The 26,706-nt window shown below is 36.0% G+C and overlaps 1 protein-coding gene across 13 annotated transcripts in view; it reads right to left on the reverse strand.

Moving 5' to 3' along the window:
• Positions 1-26,706, reverse strand: part of MAGI2 (membrane associated guanylate kinase, WW and PDZ domain containing 2) — a 532,719-nt gene that overhangs the window by 70,701 nt on the left and 435,312 nt on the right. For 9 of the 13 annotated variants that reach the window (XM_026868178.1, XM_026868173.1, XM_026868180.1 and 6 more), the window contains 4 exons: positions 22,357-22,388; positions 17,340-17,529; positions 7,139-7,180; positions 1,400-1,491 (listed from right to left, as the gene is read on the reverse strand). In XM_026868178.1, coding sequence (XP_026723979.1) covers positions 1,400-1,491; positions 7,139-7,180; positions 17,340-17,529; positions 22,357-22,388 — 356 coding nt within the window. The remainder of the gene's footprint in view (positions 1-1,399; positions 1,492-7,138; positions 7,181-17,339; positions 17,530-22,356; positions 22,389-26,706) is intronic. The other 4 variants (XM_026868176.1, XM_026868185.1, XM_026868174.1 and 1 more) reach the window with 3 other exon arrangements.

Here is a 26,706-nt window from a genome sequence, read left to right on the forward strand (position 1 = left end):
GAAGCAGGTAGAGGGGTATTTCCTATTCAGGATAAAATGATAAAATGGGACATTTCCTCTAGCTCCTAACAGATTTCCTTTTTGGCTTCATCCAGCAGGCGAGCTTTGAGAACCCATACTGGTTGGGCCACCCAGAAAGGACAGGAAAAATGCATTGCTGGCGAATGTGCAGATGATGACTCAGTGGCCTCAATTTATGTGTGCCCAGACATGCTCCATGGAAGAAAGTCAGATGTCGGGGGGCTCCAGGCCCACTGCAAGTGTGTATGATGAAACAGTGCTGTGTTCGAGTCCTGTACAGTTACACCTTATTTAGCTTTAAAAATCCATTCCAAAAGACTTATTCTAAAATAGCGTCTCCACATTTCAACCAGCACTTGAAGCACCTTTTTTACAACATAGTGCATTTGTTTCTTTTTACAGAAGGCATCAGCAAACTATTAATATTTATCGCTACTTTTGACAGATGTTAACAATTTTAAAAGAGAGGAGCTTCTTTGTTTCTCAGAGCCATGTGTTGGTTAATGTTAGTGCTTGAATGACGACTATATTATTCTGCATGAATCTGAATATGGCATATATAGATCTATCAGTTATACATTATCTCAGGAATGTGGTAACACAGGACTCAGACTATGCATAGGGTTGTGGTAGTAAAATGCTACCGTTATCAGTTTGGGATTAGTCCTTGCTGACAAACCATAGTTACATCATTAAAGATATTCTGATGGAGTACTAACTCTGCCTGCTCTCAAAACTATAGTATTTATATAGATATCATTAATTTACAAAAATGTGTACACATTTCTTCTAAAAATTGTGTATATATTTTATTTTATATTTCACCTGCAATGAATCTTTGTTGGTTTTGTTACCTGTTATTTGTTTACAGGGATGCCTCCCTCCTAATGGTATAAAGCTAACATTTTTATGCCTGATGCATCACATGATGTTGTCATCTAACTTGGAACATGGACTACTGTTCCCTAGTGGGACCTTCTGTGTTTCTGGAATAAACTTCATTGTCAACAGTATCTTTTAACCTTATGCATCTATATAGTCTGCCTACATTTAACACAGTTATACATAGTGTTACATAATCTCTGATTTTTAAAATCTTCTGCTTAAAACAGGTTTTAGAAAGTCAAGATTAAAAGATGCCAGGTCATACTATGCAGTAAAGGGCTGAGTGATGCACTGTTTCTGACTTAATACCTTCTGATTCTAACTAAATTTGCTGTGACATCTTTTAAATGCTGACAACCTGGGAGTCCTGTCTTTTTCTATGGATTAATAAAAAAAGCCATTTTACTTATAGCCTTAACATGGTCTTCATTTGGGTTCAGCTTTACAGAGATTTTAGAGTTATGAAAAGGAAAGTCAGGAAGAAATAACTCACAGGCTGTCCAGGCTCATCTCCTCCCAGGATCCTGAAGCCAAACCCAGACTCCATTCTCCGAAGGTGAACATCGAGCTCCTTGTAATCGGGACCTGGTTTAAAGGGAAATCCCACTGAGCAAAGAATTTTGGCTTTGTCTTGAGAATTTTCACCATCTTCCCTCCCACCTTGTGTTCATTGCACATGACTAATGGCATCCTGGTTAGAGCTGGTGGAAACAAATGGGACACAATGTGTTGTACACAGACAAGGAGGAGACTTGAAAATGTAGGTATCTCTTGGAGGATGATTATTTTCAGTAGAGGACACTAAACCAAGCTAGAACATATTCACATGAAAACTGTACTGGAAAAGTCTGTCCAAAATAGAGGTTATAAAGATGCCTTCTTCCTACAACTGACTGCATAATGTACTGCTGTTCATCCACCTCTGGTATTTATTTTTTTTCCCTTGCAGTTCATTAAAACCTACAGAGAATAAACTGAAATGGGAGATAGAGATACATAGAAAAATTATCAGTCCAAGTTACAGATGATGAATAATCACTACATTTTACTTCCACATAAGATATAAAGCAGTATGTCTTTATGTAATGTCGCTTTTAAGTACTCCACTTTCAGGTAATACCCTCAATAAAGAGTTTTGATGAAAGCTATCATTATAAGCCTCCACGTCTTAGTGTTTAAACTGAAAGCTAACATCATTAACTTGAACTCCTTAATGCTACTCAATTAAATTCTCAACAGCTTTATGAATCATTAAGATTGTGCTTCCATATGCCTGCGTAACTTGCCTGTAAACATATATTCTGCCCTGGAATATATCAGCTCAGATTTTTTTATAAAAGTCAGTTTCTTATAAAAGTGTCTTTAGTTTCATTTGAAAGAACCGATTGTTCTGGGTCTTGATGCCCTCAAAATGCAGAAGAGAAAATTTGAATAGAATTTCATAAAGTGAAACCGTAAGCAGTTAGAGGACTAAGAAGTTTTCTATTTTGACTATGGCTTTCTCTGCATGTTCAGAGATGTTTTAGGCTCATTATCTAAAGCGGGACAGTGATTAACAGGACTGGTCTTCTGTAGAGATTGCACTCTGGTCTATAAATTGTGACAGTTTTTGGACAGTGTCAGCTTGTTGATAACCCCAACAGATGAAAAGGGATGAGTAGGTTTACTTCAGCAAACTGTTCATAGTGTCTCCAGTTGTGCCTTGTTTCCTCAGGAGGGGGAGGGACTACAGATGGCTAAAACACCGTACCTCAGCGACTCTCATTTACAGATGCCCCTCCAGAGCCATCAGTGGACACCTCATAAACTGCAGAGTTGGGCAGATCCCAGTTTTAGTCTGGGATTAAAGCCAATTCAGTTTCAGTCAGGTCTTGCAAAGACAGACACAGAACTACATGCAGTGGCTCTATACTATGTGCAATAAAAGTCCTCTCTAGACAGAAGCGTAGTGCATTTTTTTCAGCAATGTATATAGGTATGAGTGAGACTCAATCACAAATATTTCAACTGGTAAAATAAAAGGATTGCTTTTCCCTACCAACTTGCTTCTCAGATATTTAGAAGACAAACCCAAACTGATCCTAACCGCTTGTTATCCTGATGATTTTCAATTTATTTGATGTGTCTCAACTAAACAAACAAAAGAACAAATGAAGTGTGTGCATGTACAGTATCTTAACTTAATGCAAAAGGTTGTTTCAGGTGCAAGAGGCAAAGGAATTTTAAGATGAAAGCGATACCTTATCTTTACCTGATTTGCAGTGCCTAAGTGTAAAAAGAACGTGGCTTAGTACTAGGGAGAGGGTTTTGTAGATAGAGACAGCAGGATCACCATTTATAGCCCAGGTCTAACACTCAAAGGCACTGTTTTCAGCAGTCTGTCACAAACCAGGTACCACTTTTATTTGTGCACACATGAACGAATATGCACAATTGGGACTACATTAAGAAGGTACAAGAATGTCAGGTTGTGAAGAATACATGCTCTGGCACACTGGGATGAAAACATACCTCAAACACATACATTGACAAAGCTGATCCAAACCAATGTCGGCACCAGACTCCAAAATAAGAGATCCTTTTTTTTTTTTTTTTTTTTTTTTTTTTAAAGAGACTTTTTCTACCTGTTTAGAAAGGAGTAGGTAAGCCAGGTTGACCATGAAAAGGTTATGTTAAAAATACTGTATATGGGCATACTTTACTATGAGCTCTAAGACCATGTGGAAGCCTTTGGATTAACTGACTATGCCATCACACTTGCTCAGAAGAGCCTTCCTTCCCAAATAGCTGGAAGTCTGTGGAGTCCATTCTCTGCCAACTCTTACCAGGCCACTGAAAACTGTTTTTAAAAACCAATGTTCTTCTCTGTCCCACCCAGCAAACAAAACATGGGACTGGAAATGATCCCCAGGTCATCTAGTCCAGCTCCCTGTTAGTGCAAGCCTCTACAAGCAAACAGCACCCAGACCTTACCAGTAAAGACACTGGCAAAGACGACACTGGTACCTGAGCTTGTTTGTGGCCTTTGTCACTAGAGCACCTGCCTCATCAAGAATTTTCACTGATGGATTGCACCCCATGATTGTACTTACTTTTTCACAGTAATACCACACTATCTTCAGCAACTCATTAGTACACTCAAGACAGTTTTCTCCACTGCTGTTGCTGGTTGTTTCAGCTTTCATACTTGGTGTGATAAGACTCCATCGGCTGCACTGACCAGCCCTCCATTGGTCTGGAGACAACTACACCACAGATACCTAAACTTACATGTCTGAATGTGGACCTGATTTCTACCCGTAGTTTTTGTGCTTAGGTCATTCATGAAAATAACACAGACTTATCGCAAGGCTCTCCACTAATATTACCCTTTCAGTCCAGAAACTGTTCTTTTAATAGAATTCTTATTTGTGTCCTAGCCATTCCTCTTTACATTTTGTGCTAACCACTGTTTTCTCCAGGCTAACATGGAAGTGCTTCAATTATAACTGGTATTTTGTAAAAAGTTTAGTTGAAGTCTAGATTGATTAAGAATGCATTGTTTGTTTGCTGTAAAAATTCAGTTACCAGCTCACACAAAATCACAGAATCATCTAGGTTGGAAAGGACCTTGAAGATCATCCAGTCCAACCATTAACCTAACACTGACCATCCTCAACTACACCATGTCCCTCAGTGCTTAGTCTGACATAACCAACTTTTGATAAACTCCTTTTGCACTAGGTTTCAGTTTATCTCCATATGGCTAGTTAGTCTTTAATGAAAAATATGTTCTAAACTCTTGATACTGCTGAGATCCCTTTTTCCTGTTTCTGAAAGACAAGTTGTTCACTACTATGTGTTTTTCCTACAGTAGCTCATGCTTGGTAGATTTACTAAAAGCTCATACTATTACGCGGCAGTGGTTTCAATATTCCTGAATGTACGTTGATCAAGTATTCTTACCCATGTAAGTGATTACATTTAATTTGATATTTCTTCAGTGCCTGCTTCACTAGGATTCTGGTACTTTTTTCCCCCTTCATATAGGATTGTTAGATATACTAAAATATTGCCTTTTCTTGCTGGACTGGATTTTCAGATGATCATAGAAAGAAAATTACCTATACTTACAGAAAAATGACACTCTCATGCCTTGCAATATACTGCAAACTGTTGGTTAATATAACCTCATTATGGAAAATTTGCCTTTTTTTTTTTTTTTTTTTTTTTTTTTTTTTTTTCTTGGTAAAGTAGATTAGCATCTTGTGGTTCATGCCAAGTAAGAAATGAAGAGGTTTGCAGATATGGGAGCCAAGCCAAGATAGAATTAGCATAGTCTTTTGCACAGCTTGTTTATCTTTCCAGTCAACTTAACACACCTGAATGTCCTATCTCTTACCAGTTTCATTGAAAGGACAGTTTCAGTTTAAAGCCAATATTTCTTGTGGTATAATATGGGTATCCTGTGCAAGAATGACAATGTTCTCTGTTCTTCCTCACCTCTCCACACATTTATATTAGAAAACGAACTTTAGATTCGTCTGCTAGTATCTGCATTGTCTTTTTTATAGTTACAGCATTTTGTTTCCTCTTTTTCTATAAAGGAAAACTTTCTTAACTGATCATTTGGCCTAGAAGAGAAAAAAACCAAACAATTTACTTTGCTAGGTTACAAAACCAGCTGGCTCCCCCATGAATTTGAGAATGGGATTGGACAAGGTGTGATCTGATCATTACTGCACATTGAGGAGAGTAAAGAGCATTGGGAAATTCTGCTTTCTGGTTCCTGGACAACAGAGAATTTACTTAAATGTAAAGGTATCAGAATAGATTGTTACTGAGCAATTTTGAGATCTCATAGGTGAACATGTGATTATCAACTCTCAGCTACATTTCTGTACTGTATTCATTTGAATTGCTGGGTGAATTACACACTGATAAGTGTAGATGCAATTGTTTCTTAGAAGTATGTAGAGAAAATATATCCCTGAAGATAATGAATTAATTTCCTGCATGAGTCAACTTGCACAAGTGCTATGTGATTTTTATAGTGATAAACCTGGTACTTGGGATGATGCTGTAAATATTGAGATGGATTTTTTTTTTTTTTTTATTAACTCTCTTCTATATTGCAGTTTAAACAAGGATGAAGATCTTTGTTGTAATAATTTTACAGTCTTTCTGGTTGTATTCAACTTTCCTGCTAAAAATAAAAATTAATTTGGACTCCTTTGCTGAAGATGGTGAAGATTTTTTCCATATAAATCATTACTGTGCACTGTGAATTGACTGGCACAAATCTACAACAACTTTTTATCTGCGTTTCAGATGGTCTTGGAAGATGTGAAAAGCTTGAAAACAGTCATGGGTCTGCTGATCTCCAATGTGAGTAGATTTTTAAAAAACATGCATAATTTGTCTTGATATTTATAAAAAGAAAAAGCTGGTAAATAAAGACTTCAGTATAATAATCAGCAAAGAAAAAAAAGAAAAAAAGAATTGGTGTGCTAACAGAGTTATTCAATTTATAAACTCTATTGGGGTATGCAAAACCAGCCTAATACCATATTTAATTTAGGATCTCTGTCCAACCTGTGTTGGACTAGAAAAAACTATAATGAGATTGTCAAAATAGCCTTTTTTTTGTATGGGAAGCCTATTTTAACTGATCATGTATCATGATCACATTGGGAAATCAAAATATTGCTGGTTTTTAAACAAGTCCATTGCCGCTTTACAAGACCAATGTTGAATTAAACACCTGAAAAATCTTATTTTTTAAAAAAAGTTTTGCTTTTAGGTTTTTACAGAACAAGATACATTTATGGGAGCAAAGAATGAGTCTGCGTAATATATCAGTTCTATACTGTTGCAAATGAAGATAGAATTAATTTCAGTTTTACATTAAAAATTTGCTTAAACTTGGATTAGGCCATGAGCTACAGAGATATATTTCCATGTTATGGAGTGAACACTAATGTATGAAAGTACACATAAAACATTATAAAACATACACAAAGTCTGGCTGAGGAAAAATAAATACTTTTTCTTGCTCAAAATGAAAATCTATTATAAAAAGATTTAGAGTTAGCATACTACAGTTCCACAAAGTTCATATAAAAATAAAATGGTGACTGGATAGTCATGACTGGCCATTATCTAGAAAAATGATTAAAGAAAAAAAGAATAACTAAAACATAAAATGAAGGACAAGTAGTTTAGAGAAAAATGAAGGCTGAAGAATACTTGCCAGAGGAATCCACTCGAAAACCAGTCCTGGGCAGCACTTGTTCTGAATAGGAAAATGGGGAATTAATGATGAAATACATTTCTCAAGTTATTTAAAGATGCAGCATCAATTCTCTGCTCTGTTTTGAATTAAGGAAGTAAATTTCTACATTTTATTGAAGTTTTTTTTTCTCCTCCCCTCCTTCCTGACTTCTCAGGTGGTACATGTATGTATTCCTGCTAGATGTAAACCTCCCTGTACATTTCTATGCAAAGAAAAACAGATGGTAAGATGGTAATGGTGCTTTAACATATCATAGGTTATGATGAAGATAAAATTGTTAATGTGTTTAAAATTGTGAAAGTTAGTGACAATATTTGTACTTATTCAAGTACAGCAATAAATGGCAAAGTTTAATGGCTGTGTTTAAATGACTTGACCACCACTTTTATTCAGCTTAATTGCAAAGTATCTTTTATCGTTAAGAAGAGAGAGATTTTCCTAGAAGGTTTTAACTGGTTGTATGTGAAGGCAAATGCAGGTAAACCCATTTAACCTACTTTTTGTGCAGGTAGTTTCAAAGTATTTGCATTTCACCAGATGAAATGCAGCAAATAAATTATTTGGTTTCATATACAACTATTTTGCTGGCATTAGAAGAATCTAGAACAGGTCCACAGCCGAATTCACTGTCACACTTTGCTGATTTTTAAATGTTCTTTTTTATTATCTCTGCAGCATCCAGAGTGAACTGCAAAATATCCCAAACCAGAGATGATTTCCATTGACCTACAAACAACAAAAAGGTAAATAAAGCACTAATGCATTCTTGTGACTCTAAACCAGAACACCATACCATGCATATTTCATGGTATAAATGGGGTAAGGTCTGTCACATCAGCATCTGTAGGACAGTGATGCAACATATGGGTATATATAATCTTCCTGAGATAGAAGGAGAACAGGAGTGTATTTAATACTGTAAGTAGGTAGTTCCAGGCAGAAAGAAGCCAGAGAATGCACTGGAGGTCAGAAATTTTGGCTAAGCCTTCTGGAAATACATGGATGTGGTGAGCCAAATGAGAAGACAGTATTTCTTCTGTGGGCAGCTCTTTACCACTTTGGAAGAGTTTAGACTAAAGCTATCTGCTTTCTGGTGGACCGCTTCCTGAAGGCAGCATGGACAGTAATGGTGGCAATTGAGTAATTCATAGCTTACTTGAGTCAATACTCAACTACTGCTCCAGGGCAAAGACATTTTCCCAGAAATGGAGATAGAGGCCACTGAATGTCTCACAACTTTTTTTGGTAAACATATTTACATAAGAGCCATGACCTGATCAAATTCAGATGACTGCTACCCTGCTTACCTAAAATAATCTAGAGATTCCACTGGATGGGAACATCCCTTTCAGTTTGGTTTTCCTGTTGTATTTGTGTTCTCTGTGTTAGGATTTGTGTCATGTGGGCTATGGTGTTTATAGGTGGCTGCACGTCTTTACTTTGGTGGTTAAAGGAGGTAATTCCTTCACACACTTTAGCTTTTGTAAAGTGATTTGGGATCCTTCAAGATGAGAGGTGTTATCTAAATGTAAATTATTCCACCAGTGCAACTCCTGAAAACTGAAACCTTCAAAACTGAGGCTGCTCCACTGCAAACTTGGAGAAATTATTTTTTTTTACTCACATCCTTTCAAGATTTTAATGGAACTCTTAAAAGAGACAGAATGATTTTAATGTACAGAAAGCAATTTCATCTTGATAGTCTCAATAAGTATTTAGGTTTGAAAGGATGCGAGAGTTTTCTCTTGGTCATCCAGCTAGAATTACTCTTTGGAACTGCTGTGAGAATGGTTCATTCTGTGTTTCCATTTCTGTTTGCAGTTACCCTAATACGCCCCATAATTGGCCTCATGCAACAAGGTGAAAGAAGCACAACCATGCTCAGACTGTGATAAATTAGGGTACAACTTGCTATTTTAAGATAGACATATATTTAAAGTTAGCAGTATCTTTTTTTGTAAACTATTGTTTGTGGTCAAGCAAAAGTGCCTGTTGACGTGGTAGTTTCCTTCAAAGCTAATCTCAAGAAGTCTGATCTGGCTTTTGTTCCAGAATAGGTGTCTTTTCTTTGCCTTGCAGAACTTCATATAGAGTCTCATGGTGTTAATTATCATCTTGTAATCAACCATTCAGCATCTAACATTTGTTTTCACTGTAGTTGAGGAACTCACACACACAAAACTTGAACTGTGCTATGCTGAAGGTGTTGTATCAAGCCTTAAAGTTCTTAAACGTATGATCGCCAGAAAGATAAAACTAAGTGCAGACTTGTATTTTTGGTAACTACAGCAAAGCAATATTTATTTTAGGAGGAATCTGCTGTCAGCAGTCTGGGTCTGTGTGCTGTAGAGGATGTTTGTAATTATGTCACTGGCACTTTGAAAAATAAAATATAACTTCTAAGTAGCTGTGGTCATGTCATAGCCAAACTGTTAGCAACTGGTAGAAAACTTCAAAAGAGGAAAGATCTGAAGAAAATCTAACATATAAGAAGGAACTTTATTTGCATTGTTTCCCTATGTCAAATGCAGTGATATAGCCAGTTCTTTTAAAAACTCCCACAGTTCTGGCCTCAGCGACCCTACAGAACAGCAAGTTCCAAGTGAAGAGATGGGTCCTCAGCCAAGCAGAATGCATGCCATTTATGCACATCCTGGTGCCTTGTTTCTGCTATTAACAAACTGAATGAACTAATAATAATGCATTGCCATGAATAGCTGTAGTCTTATGGGCTGTAGGAATGAAATAATTACAAAGTAGAACTTGAATGAATAATAAAATACTTGGTAAATTTTCTACATTAATTTTTTTTAGTTCAGCTAACCTGCCCTAGAAACAAGAATTGTGAAAGTAAAACTAAGAAGCCATCTTCTGAACTGCCAATTATATATAACTGTAACTGAAATAAATCTCCACCATGGGCACTACTTTATGTGCTATGGAGAACGAGGATACAGCTGTGTATTTCAATCTTTCTGTTCATCAAGATTTATTACATATCAGATGAATGCAAAGTGCAAGTTAATTTTGCTATTAAAAGGTAGAATAACAAAAAGCTTGCACATCTGGTTTCATGTTTAATCTAAAATAAATTACACCCGTGGTTTTGAATCTGAAAGCTGCAAAACATTTGTGAAAACAGATAAACAATAAATAGGATCTGGGACACAATCCTGACTTAACTGAAACCAGTGGTGAACATACCAGACCTCCTTGCTGTCAAGATACAGCTCTGGGATCACATTTCACCTACAACATGACATAAGGGTATTCTTATTTGTACCAGTGGAGTCACTGGTATTCTCTGGAGGAAAAATTATTCTAATGAAAGATAGGGATGATAATATTTATTGTCCATACTATGTTATTTTTCTGGATTCTACTTTGTTGAATGCTGAATACATAGAACAAAACTAGCACTAGGAAACATTTATATTTCAGCATCTCATTCCTGGCCATGCATTAGGTAAATGGGAGTTTTACAAATGAGCAGAATTAATATGATTATGCTGCAATGTCCTTTCCAGTGCTGGGCAAGCAGTAGTTTGAAACAGCACATGGGCTTCTCATTGGTCTCGAGCACCTGTGACCAATTCCCCAGTGCTTACAAGTCAGTTTTCTTAAACTACTTTGACTTCTTAAGTACACCCTACTACTTTGCAGATGAAAATCTGTTTGCATACCTTTTAGTAAAGTGTAAATTGTTTAAGAGAAAGAAATACTGCGTCTTTAATACTGCCATCAGTTGTAAAACTGTCACTTCATATTAGCATCAGTTGTTTGGGACCTACTTTGCAATCCAGCAATCACAATCACTTTACATCCACAGTACTGTGATGATGATATTCTCATAATTCCATTTGAAAATGGTTTTGGTTTCACTATCAGTTCTTATAACCACCAAATCAGTTTTGTCATGGCGAGTAACTCTTTCTGTAGTGATGAACAATACAAAATTATTTGATGCTGGTCTGCTAAAAAAAAAAAAAAAAAAAAAAGAGTTGCATCAATTCAGTAATATAAGTTCTTAGACCTTCTCTATGCTGTTGCTTGGGGTAGCAATAGATCCAAGAAAAACAACCTGTACTGTTTAGGAATTACTTTGAGAAATTATCTTCCTTTAACTCAAATCCTCATACTCTGGGCCAGGGAGTAGTTTGATGGTAATATATAATAATTAGTAATTTCACAATAGTCTTTTATTTACTAAGTGAAGGCAAAGGACAGTAACTGGTGAGCAAAAATATTGAATGATATGGCAAAGTGGGCTCAAGTAAGATTTGAAACTAGAACCTAATTTTCTGAATGTATAGTCCCAAAACCTTTGCCCATACAAAAAAACCCCTTTGTATAATACTTCAGAATATTATGTATTTAATGCTATCATAGTACTATATGTAGATATATTTAGATATGTAGATATATGTAGAAATATACGTAGATATTCACACATATGTATGTATCTTTTCAAAACACCGTAACTAAAATGTGAATATTTTAGACTAGAGATGAGCAAAAATGGGAAAAAATTGTTAGAGGCAATTTTTTTGTCAGAAAAATACTGCCTGAAAAAATTGCAGTAACAGTTATGTCAAAAAATTTCCTTGAATTTTTAAGACTGTAACTCTATATGTCTTCAGCCAACAAACACTCACAATAAAGTTCTGCTTAGCTGTAGACTATGCAATAGACCACCTCAGGTGCTAATGCATTCAGGTCTATACACCAAATTTTCCTTTTTTAATGTTTCATGAGTATCAAATTTAGGAAACCCTGATGGCCTGAGCATTTTTCTGTAAGAATGGTATTTTCAAAGTTGCACATTATGAGTCAGTATAATGCTGTCTGACAAATCTTTCCTATTGCTGATACTTTAACACTTATCTGTGCTAAATACCTGCAGTGATATTCCAGAGCCTGTGAATATGTATTGAAATGTTTGTCTGTGGCCCTTAGTGAAAGGTATTCATAAGTCTGCATAAGAATACTGTCTTTATTTTATGAAGGTTAATAATGCATTATGCTAATACATTTGCTATTTACAGGTTTCACAGCTGTTGGTGGACTTTGCTTTTTGGCTCTTTTCCAACTTGTCTATCTCTCTGGTAGCAAAAAAAATTACAGTGTGTGACAGCTGATGGATTTGAATGGAACTTGTGAAATTCGTGATACCATGGTCAGGGGAGAAAATTACATGGGAGATTTTTGGAACAAGGAACCTTTATCCCTCCAGTAAAAGGTGGAACTGTAATTGTTCAGATTTCACTTTTAATGAGAGCTTATCACTGGCTTATCTTATTCTTCCTACTGGCATTTTTGTGTCACAGCACCAGTCTGGGACTACCACACTAACTGAAGGACAGAGGTAACCTAATTGCTGTTAAAAAAGTGTTTTATTTTACTGATTTCTTTAGATGACTCTAAAGAAAAAACACATTTTTATTATACATTTTATAACTAGAGAAATATTATAGTATTATGATTCCCAACAGTTTTGTGTCTCCTATTTGACTAATGCGTGCCTACACAGGCCTCTGAGCAAATGTTGTTATAATCTGTGTATTTACAATAAACAGAGTTCAATATTAAATATAAGAAAGGTAAAGCAGACTTTAGAAAGGCAAAAATCTTAAATTCAGGAGAATGAGTTGTCCCAGTGACAACTGTGGAGCTCTAGTTACAGCTGTACAATTGCTACGTATCAAGTGTTGTAATTTTTTTCATTAATAGGAAATTCCTGATCTGATGTTCCATTTTATAGTTTCTGTTCCATGGTTATCAGCAGACTTATGCTGTCACACTGTAAGAGTTTTCATCAGAAGAAAGGAGTTAAAGTATTTGCCTAAAATTTGTAGTTGGATGGAAAAAGGAAAAATTATCCAGTTATTTGAGCATGTGTTCTCCTCCATATTTGAGTTTTGCAAAATAATGAAGCAGCAGAAAGCTAGGTAGGTTCTCTTCACCAAGGAGAAGAAATAAATGAGGACGGGAGGAAGAAAAAAAAGTGAAAAAACCCCCAGAGAGACTGAGAGACATAGCTGCAGAAAGGAAAGACAAAGAAAGAAAACAACAATTTCCCTCCTTTGGCTTTTAGGCAGCTGTTTTGGATGATGTGGTAATCTTCATCAGTCTTTGGAAACACTTTATGCTCCTTTTTGGCTACTTGGAGCTATAGAGCACAGGTGATGGGTGACAGCTGAGGCAGGTGACAGCTAACAGGTAAGAGTTGACAGGTAACAGCCAACTTGTGACAATTTTCCAAGGAACTATGACTTACAAACCAGAATTGCACTCTGCTTTTGTACTAATGCATCATTTGATTTCTCTCCGAGCTGTATTGGTAGAACTGCATCCTTGAAACTGTTTCCAGTGAGGAAGCAGTAGTCCTTTGTGATTCATATGAGATCATTAAAAATTGAAATCTCCCTATTGTGCAAGTCCTTCACATTCCTAAGGTGAAAAACATTCCTGTAGAAAAAACATCGTTTTTCATGGAGACTTCCTGCTTGAAGCACGTTTCTTGCTATGATTAGGTTAGGATGAGCACACCTAGCAGCTAGAGAAAAAGCTTGTGAGTCAGGCTCCTTGGGTCTAGTTCTTGCTCTGCTTTGAGTCACGTTGCTTGCGCTCCTCACAGAACTATGCTGTGATGCATAACTTGCTTAACTCCCTGATAAAGAAGCAGGAGGCTTTGATGAGGTCCTGGTGAGTGCTGACTGCGATGAGACCCTCTGATAAAAGGATCTGTAGAAATTCAGATCTATAGCAGTACAAAAATGAACTGTTTAGTAACAGAGTTTCACTGTGAGAGAAACAAAAATCTAGCACTATCTTTTAGAGTTTTCCAGGTCATGATTGTTCACTTTGCACTATTTTTAGAAGATGAACCTATTTCTTTTCTGGTCTTGCCAGGAGATAACTCAGACTTGCTTTCAGATAAGAAGTACTTAAAAAACCCCAAAGTAGCTGAACTTTCCCTGTGCACTTTAAGGGTATGTCTTTACTGAAGATAACCAACTTGACACAGCCATATGGTAGGAAAATAAGTGTGTATTATCTTGAAACTCCCCCTCATCTATACTTAATTTTGATGACAATTCTTGACTTAGTAATGGATTTCCTGCCTCTTGTTTCTCTCTTCAGGAAACACTAGTGGTATGTAGAAAATAAATGCAGTCAAAGGCTTGACATATCGAATTTGCTAAAATGTGTGCTTATGGCATTCATGAAACAAAAATGTTAGGGAGAACATAAATATTTGGAGGCAGTTATTTATGACCAAGGGATATGAATGAATGCAGAAGAGATCTGGTTGGGAACTGTGGAATCACAGTTTAGATAAAGTGTTAAAATAATACCAGTGTCAGAAGAGAACAAGTTAAAGCTTTCATGGTTAGCTGGAAGATCAGGACACTGCGGGAAATCTGGGAGGAGTGGTTACTGCAGTCCTACATTTCATCCCTCACTTTCTTATTTTGGGCCTAGCAGCTTCATGATTTTTAATTCTAATTTCATCTAGGTGGCTGGCTGAAAAGGGCTTGTATACAATCTCCAGCTGCGCCTTGGACAGAACTCAAATGCAATTAAACCAGGCTTTAGCATAACTCCAACCTACAATTTATCAGTTCTTCCCCTCCTGTAGCATATGATCCTGAACACAGTAGATTCTATCAGTAAATTATTGGAGGTTGGTCAAGTAAGTATGCAGAAAGCTCCTAGAAGGCATCCATGAATAATAATGAATCACTTCATTCTTTTTCTGAATGGTGTAATATATCTTTTGGTGTAATATATCATCTTTTGGGGTGTAAGCCAATCTTTGTAGTTGACATCAGATCTATATTGCCACAGTTTTATGAAGGGAAACCATAGATTGAGCCTCTGTTTTCATTAATATTTAGGGTAATTCTGTAAATATAGAACTCTTCATATTGGGGATCAAGACAAAAGAACATATATGTCCCATATGTACATATGGCATGTAGAACTTTTTCTTAATTGTCTTACAAAGATATGTGTTTTAATTCAGGAAGTCTGTACTCTTCCTCCCTTTTCCACTTTTGGCTTTAATTACACAAGATGGTTTTGACTGCGGAAAGTGCAGGTTTCTTCTAAAATATTTCACCTCTAGAAACTACGCATATGGGAAGAAATTATTTGCAAAGGATTTTCTTATCCTTAAAGCAGTATATGAAGTCAAGAGTGTTTTCAGTAGAGGTGCTGAACTAGATAAGCCCCTTGTTAACTATGGAATTGTTTTTTTCCCTTTAATTTCTCTTTATGTCACAAAATCCAGAACTTAGGGGAATAGCATTTCAACTGTGGCAAATCCTTTTATTTATTTGTCACTCTAGCCCTTAATGTACAAGGGAAAGAGAAAGAGGATGAGGAAGTGGAAGAGAAAGAGAGAAAGAGACATCTGAAAATTATTTCCAAACTTCCTCAAAGCGAGTCCTACTTCTTTCAAACCTTGTTGGCCTACTCCACCTGTATCCTGATCCATACTTCAAAGAGTTCTAAAATTTCAAAAATTATAGCCTCTGTTTATATGTTGTCTTGAGTACCCTGTCCAACCAAGCATAGCATCTGGAGCAGAGGGAGGTGCTCCATTAGTAAATAATATTTATTATTTTAAAATACCAGCCAACATGGGCTACATAGAATTTGCAAATACACTGGAAAACTTAGTTCCTATGCCTAACAGTTTGAAGATCAAATATTTTTACAGGTGCTCTAAATTAAAGTAAGTTCTCAGATCCATATTTAGGGGGAATAAGAGACTTGGTATTGCTGAAAAAAGCCAGCAATTTATTTAAGTACTTACATTTAAACTTGAGATCTTAATTTCAAGCACCTATTAAATAAATAAAAAAGCCAAACAAAACCTCTAAAAAAGGTCTGGACTATGGAAGGTGAGTTTTATTGTGACAGTGTCTACAATGTTCTACTAGACAATGTCTAGTAGAAAGATATTCTACTATATGGACCAGTGTGGCAGAAGATGGTGGCACTGGCCACAGTGACAAAGAATTGAGGAATCTGAAATTTAATTTACAGACTAGATTAGAGTTAATTTAGAATTGATATAAAATGAACTGTAGTGTTCCTCCAGCATATAGATTATGCTGGGGACTGGAAATACTGAAGACAAACAGGAGATGCTGATGCTGTAACTAAATTATAAGGGCCAATGTAAGTAAGAGCAGCACCAACCCAGTCTTTGGGACAATAATGTATTTCCTTCAGACTATTCCTTTGCATGGTGGAGAAATTTGTACATTTGTACATATAGTTTAGGTTTATCTTTATGTCTCTAGGCCCAACTAATATTAATGGGTGAATCTGGATCAGCTGCAGTGCAATATTTTATGTATCATTTATCATTTGATCTATAGGCTAAAGCAATTTATAAAATTAATTGAAAAGTGGCATGTGCAAGTAACAACCGCCCTTCAGTAAAAAAATAAACTATTTTTAAGATCTTAAACACAAAAATTTAGACAATTTAGAATACTATTTTTAGCTAAAATGTTTTTTATGATAAGGAGTGAAAAAGTTTAATCCCTCTTATCCTTGTTGCAAAAAAAAAAAAGTGTTATATCCACCAAAAACATGAGAAATACAATCAAGATGGGAATCTTGATGGTTCAGTACTGTTTTGTATAGATCTTCAAAGAGCACTTAGTGCTATGTGTTTATTTCCAACTACTAAGGACAATGTGAAAACTTGTCAAAGTAATTTTTATAGAAACATATAGATTTGAAATTTCTTTAATAAACTTCACTTTAAAATGAAAGAAAGTGAAATGAATTTTTATAGATAAATTCACATCCTCTCATTGGTTAACTATGAAAAAAACTAGCACAGCAAAATGTGGTGGCACATAAACTGTTGTTCATTAAGGATTAACAGTCAAAATGTGGAGAGCAAAAATATAAGGAAAATAAACTATGACACTTCAGAATCTAGGCAAGATCTAGGAAAACATATAAGTGTAGAATTTTGAGTAATTTATAATGGCCTCTATTAACTGAGATTATAGCTGCTTTCTTTAAATTACAATAGATAATTATGGAAAATTATGTCAGCAGTGACACATTCACAGACAAAAGTTTAAAATATTAAATGGTCATCAGGGTGAACAGGGCTTTCACTTACGCCTACTTTCATAAATAGCTCTTGATTTCTCATACAGCTCATATGGGTCAGGTTTTCGTGGATCAAAGGCCTCTGTTGAATCAGGAAATGAACTCCTGTGAAGAGTGGGAGGATAGGGAATATTCTGTGGCATAGCTGGAGCAGACAGGCTTGTTTGAGGGCTGCCTTGATTCTCCCATCGTTCCATCATCTGGAATAAAACCATACAGAGAATAAAGATGAAGTTTTGCAAAAACTCGACTTCCACAATGAGACCAAAGACAGTGATTTCAGTTGAAGATGTGTTTTGTAAAATTAGCAAATCTGCTTGCTGCCTTTTGAGATGAAAGGTGTCTGTTATGCTGTTTATAAAATGACTTGGTTGAATTTACTTGTTAATCTGTTGCTCATGGAAAGATGTGATCTTTCTCATATAATATGATCCCATGTAGATTAGGGCCCAGCATTACCCCTGAAGCATGTTGACTGTCTCTCACAGAATGTGCTGAGCTATTGGAAGTTGTTTGCGAAGGGTGGAATCTGTGGGTCTGTGAAAATACAATTATCAGATTAATCAAACACATAACAGAAATTAGTTCTTAACAAAGAAGTGGCCAGACTGTGTAGCAACTGAATGATCTTAATGCTGTATCTTTTGAGAATGCATGAAAATAGCTAGCTGCCCAGGGAAAATTAATTTACTGTAACTGTGAACAGAATTTACAGCTTCAGTTGAAGAAAAAAAAAAAGGGAAAATTATTACAGCAGGTATTTGAGTATCTAATGATAGTTGAATGTTCAATGATAAAATACAGAACATGGTGAGAGAAAAGTGGGCATTAGTCTGATAGAGTCTTTTTCATTTCTTACTGTTTCTTTCTTTTATCAAAAATTACATTGCCATCATCCAGCCAAACTCCCAAGAACACAATAAGCTTCACAACTCTTCCAGACCATTTACAGGAGAGTATATTTATGCATGAAAGTCCCCTCAATCCATATTTTCTCTGACTTCCCTTAGTGGTGTCAGAAGTGCATCAAGCAAGAAAGGGGATAATATGATAGACTGTGCAAAAGAATACTTGAGGATCTGCATTTTTATTTTTGAAGGAGCTGGCTACTAATTAAACTGCATTACCAAATGTATTTGAAGAGGCTAAGTTAAACAAAACACAAATGTTTATCCCAGGAAATTAATATTTGGCTTCTTCTGTGACCCCTCTTGAAGAAAAGGGTGGTAAAGCCTCCAGAACAGTGTGTTCTTGCACATAACCCAACAATCAGTTAATTACACAAAAAATTACTCTTGGAAACAAACTGAACTGTACTTAAAACCCACCAATTTCTAGTGTTGCATCAGCATTTTCTTATCAAAGGTGACTGCAGGTTTACAGCAAATTTGCTCCACAAATTCTGTGATTATTGTTTGCCCTTAGTTTCTTGGTTTCAGAAGGTGTTCAGCTCAGCAGGTAGGCTTTGCTCTCTATTCTGATGATTATACCAAGTACGTGTGGACTACAGATGTTTTAGAGTCCTCCTGGTGAACATGCTGAGTAACTATCACTCTGCACATCCCAGGTGATCTGACACTCAGCTTCATACTTCAATATAAACAGAATATGGATCTTGAACATTTTAAGTTGTTTAGGACCTCATTCTTTAGGAAGAGTAGTGTTATAATTCAAGCTGTGCTTCTGTCAAGAGTTTCAGCAGTAAGTAGGGCTGGTTCATTAGAAACAATGAAGAAAAGAAAGATCTAGGTATCTCAGTCAATCATAGGATGACTCCCATGCACTAGTATGTGTCGGCTGTGATATTTAAGTTGAGAAAGGAAAGTATTAGTGCTATCAAGTGCTAATGATAAAGATATGGAATACTGCATTCAATATTCACCAATGTTGTTAAAGAATGACACATTTCTTCTGGGTCATATACAAAAGATGACAACTAGGATGTGATATAAGAGGGCACTATAGGTATGTAGATCCCGTGCAATACAGTGACATGAAGATACCTGAGTTATCATCGAAATAGCTTAGGTACAGGAAAGTACCTAGGGTACCTTCAGGTACCCTTTATACTAAGATGAACTTGTCCTCTGTGTTGGGTAAATTAGCCTGTGTGACCAGTCACATGAATGTCAAATACTTCCAATAGCTCTTCTGGCTCTAAAGGATTTATCTTGGTTATATATATACAGTATATCATTGTATCATGGAAGTGTAAATTCAAAGTTCTCCAGAAACAAACCTGATTATGACCCCTATGTCTAAATAGAACAGGAGATCTGGGCGCAGTAGAAGTTCTTTATGTTCAAGGAAAATAATGGAGAATTATGTTTAGGAATTTAAAAAAGAATACAAGTCAGTGAAACCAAACTATCTATCTTATCATTATGAAGCAGAAGAACATGTAGGGCTCTGTCTATCTAGAAGTGAAAGTTTCCTAATTTCTTGAACAGTGCTAGAGAAATAGAACACTTACCTCTTTCAAAATATGAAACTGAACAAATTAAAATATTTAGAGAAGGCTTTAAAAAGAGAAAGGAAAATATAATTATCTTTAGTGAGCAAATTTTTTCCCTGGAGGAAGGACAAGAAACTGGAGATCCATTGGCAAAACCCTATCGGATCCCATATATTTAATTCTTGCTTGCTGGTTAGCTCTAAATCTTCAAGTGTCAAGTTAAAGATCTAGCAAAATACTCTTACTTGTGGATAATCTGCTAACATAAATAGCTACATAAATATATAAACACAAGGGGAATTATATCTCCCAAACCCGTATCAATTAAATAGTCACACAGTGTTTTGCAATGTGAGTTAGCATAATGCTAACTCACAGACGAAGGCACTCTTGGAAATGAGTAATCATGGCACTGAGTGCAGGGCATGAAATCTAAGTTGGGGTAAAGGCTTGGTGACATCGCTCAAGTTAATTTTGCACTAATCAAATTGTGTTACAGATTATATATATATATATATATATATATATGTAATATATGCACTATATACATAGAAACCACAGGAAATTTCTGTCAGTCCAGGTTATTCTGGGATGTTGAGCAGACTGAGATGCAGTGCATGCCATTCCTTAGCCTCTACCTCAGGGAGAGGAGCCAGTCTCTTCCAGCCAATGGCCCATGGTCCCCTTTTTGCTTTAAAGAACAGTGGGTGCTTCTCCACTGTGTGGCCAGGGGGTGAGGGGGCAGTAGTAGTCACTCAAGCATAAAACAAACCTTGTTTTGGGCCATCTACAGTATTTCTTTCCTGTTACACACCTACAAGGCTGTGCTGTGGTGTTGGGAAGGCTTTCTAAACCTCCTGGTGGCATTATTTCTTCAGACTGTCCGCAGACACTCAGTGCTTCAGGGGCAATCTTGTCTTCATGACTTCGGCACTAGAAATTTATGTCTGATTATTTCTCTAGTTAAAGAAGCGACAGAAAGGAATGCACACTACCTTAATCTGGTTAATCATCTGTAAACTCTCTTGCTGAGATTACCCCAAAACAGACTGGCTGTGAATGGTGAGCCTGCATGCAGGTACAGTATCTGCACACAACAGTGTTATATTATTCTGTGAGCTCTGGTTTCCTCAGACCATTGCATGAAAAACTGCATCACTGAGGTTGTTTCTCTAGATTCTGATTATTGGCAAGTTCTACTTGCATATGAACTATTACACTGCTTATATAAAAAAGCTGTGCAGACAACTGTCAACAATATGCTGGTATTTATATATTTGATGGGTACGTAAAGAGAGTGAGCACTGACTGGGAGATCTTTGAATGTAGACCTTTAACAAACAAGTTCCAAATTCTTTATCATTTTTTACCCGAGATTAAAAGTTGAATGTCCCAGCCAGACAGGAATCTTACACAGGCAAGAACAAGCTAGCCCTTAATAGTCAGATGTATTTTCATAAATGTCCTGTTACTTAGATGAATAAACAAACTTATCCAATACTCATTCCAATATATTACATCCATCCTCTAGCCCTTTACATCAAAACCACCACAAGCTGAAACAGTCTGATGGAGTTGCATCAACTGATTAATTAATTGCTATTTGTTCTTGACAAGCTACAGAAATTATTTTACTATGCATTGAAGATGCCATGATCCAATATGAGAGAATGTGAAGTTGTACAGATTCAACATACCACCTCCACCCACCCCTCTTGAATAAGATAACTATAAATCCTTTAAAAAATATTACTGTTGTTATTCCTATTGCTTCTAGAAGCCTCAGGCAGAATCAGGGCTCTTTTTTCCTCTACACACCCTTAAGGAGAGATAGCACTAATTTAAGGTGTTTACAATCTAAATAAAAAAGCCAAAACAAAACAAACCAGACAACTGAAAATAGTAGCCTACGGTTTCTGTTTACACTGTGGACATTGTCACAACTTCAAAAAACTATACAATGAGTTGTCAACTGAATAAATATAGTCATTGCTTACAGTCTTACAGTAGGAAAGGTCTTCATACTTCGGGATTTAATGTCAAAATCATAGAAACCAAAAAATGTTGGTTAGAAGGCATCTCAGTAATCTAGTCCAAGCTCTCACCTGAAGTGTGACTATTTACAGCTCTAGATATACTAGTACAAGAAAAATAACAATCACTTCAAGGATGTTAAGATCAAGCCACTTGTAAACCAGAAAAAGAGCATGTTGTCTATTTCAAAGAGATCACCAACTGGGAGGCCAACTAGACTGGCCTCACTGCTGGGGTCTTCTGCTGCCTTCTCCTCCGGACCACTCATTTTTGAGCCACTATATTTCTGGTTTTTGATACCCATCTTAACATTGAGATGTTCCTTTCTCCAGACTACTGCTGGCAAACTCCAAGTAAAGGGGTCTGCAGAGCTTATTAGTGAGGCCACTCCTGACGCTGTCTCACCTAGAGCTGGGGCACTGCTGAGAGGTGTCTCAAGAGGTGGGAACAGGAGGGTTAGATGAAAGTCTACAGAAATTTGCTTTGAATGGGAGTCATCTTACGAACTCAATGTGTATAATTTTAAAAGAGAACTTACAGGCTTTGGAGTTTTCCATGGAGAAAAGAAACCTGAAATAAACAAAAAATAAAGTTAGCAGATTTTTCTGATGCATAAAGAGTGGAGGCTAAGTGGTGCCTATGCTCCTGTTTTCATTCAGGTCTGCAGATAATATTGATATATATGAAAGTTCTCTACATACAAAGGGTGAAAAGACAAACCACAGGGGGTAATTTCTAACAAAAAGTATACACAAATATATATATATATATATACACACATACATATATATATATATATGCAAGTGGAGCTATTGAGATCATTGCCATACTTTACAAACAGCATGGGGTTAGGTCGAAATTAAAAGAACTAAACAAAAGGATTTCCAAATGTCTTGGTGGACATTGGATAGGACACCAAATGACCTGGTATTGATGTGTCAAATGTAGTCGCACCTTTAAGAAGAAGCAATTCAGAACATCCCATCAACAAAACCTAATAATACAAGAGATTTTTTTAGAAGAAAAGCCTGGAGAGAAGTAAATGTTTCATCAGTCTAGATAAGGTAGCCAAGTCTCGGGAGGGCTGCTTGTTCTGATGCTGTCCTGTTTCTTGGTCATTGTTAGCAAATGGTCAGACATGACTAACTATTCTGCACAACTAGTTATCTCCTTTTCCTTGGTTATTGACTGATTGATAAATTTATTTAGCATTTTTCATGAATTTCAACTATTGTAACCTACAAATGTTTAAAAATCCAGATACGTCCTTTTCATAATAGGACATAATCTGAAGCACTCATTCTCAACACTGTTTTTTCCTTATGCAGCACAATGTTAAAAAACTTTAAAATATTAAATGATAATAAGCATTTCAAAGGATATTGGGTTACATTTTTAAAAATACCAGCTTTCAGCACAGCTTTCACTAAAAAAGTAATTCTCAGTTTAATAGTAGGTAAAAAAAAAAGTCTATGGACCTTCCTAAATAAGATTAAAAGCTATTAAAAAAGAGTTCACTTGCTTGTCAGAAACAGAAATGGGGCTTAAACTGAGACAACTGATAGGAAGGCTGCTCTTTCATTCAAAAAAAGAATTAAACTGTAGTAGTACTGACTTCATTATTTCTTTTTCTAAGGTGAGTCTAGAAAAAAAATAAAATCATGAGAACACTAGGAAAAGTATCTTTCTACAGACAAACCACAACAGGATTAATATTAGTACATAGTATTTAAGGATCCTAGAACTGTGTGATAATGAGGTAATTTTTTTCTGCCATGATATATAATTCATTTGGACTGAAAAAATCTTGGAGTGAAAAAGCACTTGAGCCATTTGCAGAGATACACTGGCTGTTTTGTAATGCTGATGTATATGCTGATAGTGCTTTCAAACAAAAAGTATATTGTAAAAAATAATCTTGGAAAGGTTTATATTTACTGCCTCTACAGTGTCTGGATAAAAACTGCTATACTAACAAGTAGACAGATTTCTTTCCATGTGCAAATTCAAGCTGAGATAACAGGCATCCTGTATAGATCTGGCTTGTGCATCACTTCAGTATTAAAGATTTGGTAGCAGAAACTTATTTAATAACTTCTTGATGGCAGATGGCTACCCTTTTATTACCTGCTATTGTTCTGTACATCTAATAAGAGTGAAAGTTAAAAAGCATTTTTCCCCTCGGAGCTAAAGATAAGACTTGAAACTTGCAAGGAATTTTGCTAAAAGATATCTCAAATCAACTTAGTACCCTGATATGGTGTCTGGAAGATATTGGCAGAGGTAGTACTCCCTTCCTATTGGTACTGATGCACCTCCCATAACTTATTGTCAGGAAATATTTCTTCAGGTCAAACGGAAAGGTAATTTTTTTCCTATTTATTTACTGTCTTCACCTAAAAATATGCTTTGCTGGAGTTTTCAGAAAATTTTACTATCAAAAATATAGTAAGTATTTATAAATCAAATAAATAATAACATCTACACTAGTGAAGATTTTTTAAAAAAAACCCTCAATTACAAAAAATTCAATCATTTGCCCAAACAAGGAGAACATGGACTTATACTTAGCTTGGAAGCGATGGGCACAGACGGCAATTTACAATTGACAACATCTACACTCAAAACAAATAAAAGGGAATATTCATTCACACAGCATGAAATTATGTTAAGAAAACTAGTGGATATAGGATGCTACGGAAGTAAAAGATCTAAAGAGTTTTAAAAAAGTATTGGATATCCATATGTGTACAAAAGCACATTAGAATTGAAAATCTCTAAAGATAACAAACCTTGGAACTAATATTAAAATCTATTTGTCAGCTTTAAATTCAGTTATTAGACTGACCTCATGTAAAATGAGATGGTCTCTCACGTATGTCAAAGACTAGGTGCTAGACTAAATAGATGAAGGGCTAGTTCCATAAAGTAAATCCTATCTTATATTTTTCATGTATTTCATGGCAATTTTAATGTTGCCTCACATAACATCTGTATTCTCAGCTAAACTAAGCATCCTTTTTCCCAATTTAAACAAAACTGACCTTTAGATAATGTATGGCATTATCAGTTATTCAACATGAGATGGATTATGGTCAATTGTTGTGAACCAAACATGTCCAGAATTATCACTGGTATTTTAATACATGCAACCATTGCTGCATTGCTGCAAATTCAAGAATTCAAGAGCATAATGCATATGTAGTACATTGTGAGGGTAACAGAAACTTCACATGAAAAAGCATAAAAGCAAAATGAACTTTCCTGTGTATTCTGCATGCTCCCCCCTAACTCTCACCTTTAAATATTGTTCTGCATAAGGACCAAATCCTCTACATGTAGAAAATTGAGGCTCAGAAGCTTACCTGACGAGTATATCTTAACAATGTGCATTTAGTGCATACTCAACAGTGTTCACCTTCTGCAGTCACATCTACAGCTGGGAAGGAGAAGCAGTGGATTTTCACTTAGTTCACCTCACTTCACAACACCACATTTTCCCTTGACTTTCTGGTGCTGGTTCATTACATGTGGTGAGTATTCCCCACCAGAGACAGTGGATCCCACCTGAACGACAGCCACTGGCAGACGGGCATCAATTCAGTACTGATTCAGAGGCAAGGCTGAAATTTATTCTCCAAAGAGTGCAGCTTTCAACTTCTGTTGAGTATTAATACAGTACTAATGCTGCTCAACATTCTAATCAACTTGCACCTAACTAGGCACACATACTGGATAATATCTTACAACCTCCTTATCCCACTTCCAGATTTTCACTTCACCCTCCCCAAACTCCCAAGCTTCTACTGTCCAACTTGTGATGCCTCCTATAAAAACCTGAGCAGTTGAGAATATTATACACATATAAACACCTCTCATCCCCACATTCACATACATTTTTACAATCTGAAATAATAAAAGCCAACTTAGATCCACCTGAAAATACTTCATGCATCTTGCTCTTCCCATGAGTGGCACCCATGTGCCTGACAGCCATCCTTTCTCATAACAGCTTTACCAAATAAGTAGTGGCTCACTTTCTGAAGACTCCTATGTCTTTCTATTAGTTTTAAATAAGTCTTTAATAACACTCATTGTAAAGGCAGCAGTACAGGTTTGAATTAGTTTTAAAAGGAGAGTGGGGTTATTGGCTTGTGTCAAGGAGCAACCACTACCACTCAGTCAGATGCTAGCAGAAGAATACTGTGGTATGTAACGTGTAAGCATGCGAGGATAAAATACATAACCTCATATATTCTCTACAGTTAATTTTGAGAATATAATGATTTATTTTTCAGTGTTGACCATTTAAACTGTAATAAAGTACAGCAGCTGGTGGCTAACACCTTTACTGAAATTTTGTTACATTTTAAATAAGTTGAGGTACAGCAACAACCATATGCTTTTTAAATATCAGAATTACATTTTCTCATAAAACAGTGTTAAAAAATTGGTTTTGACATTGCTTTTTAAATTATATTTACCACCTTCCAAAATGAGCTTCCCTGGAAATCAGATCTGTGACGGTTTCTATGTTGTAACTGTACTAAAAAACACCAGTAACAGAAAACAGATTTTGGATTCAAATGCATTTAAGGGAATTTTTTTTTTTTCTCTTTTCAGATCAAGGCAAATTCCAGCTTCAGTTTACTGTACTTCTCCTTTTCATTGAAGATATCCTATAACAAAAGACAAATCACATCACACTCATTGTATCTCTTTCTTCTTAAATACAAATTTAAATATGCTTCTGTCATAATATACGCTTACAGATTTCACAAGCCTTCCACTTCAGCCAGTATTTATTGTTGGAAAGTTTAGTTTTCTAAAAGCAGCTTATCAGACAGGACTTGGAACATTTGCAAGATAGAGTCCTAATTTATTTATT

Source organism: Athene cunicularia (genome assembly GCF_003259725.1).
Source record: "Athene cunicularia isolate RWA chromosome 1 unlocalized genomic scaffold, athCun1 chr1_part2, whole genome shotgun sequence".
In the NCBI taxonomy this organism is placed as follows: Eukaryota; Metazoa; Chordata; class Aves; order Strigiformes; family Strigidae; genus Athene; species Athene cunicularia.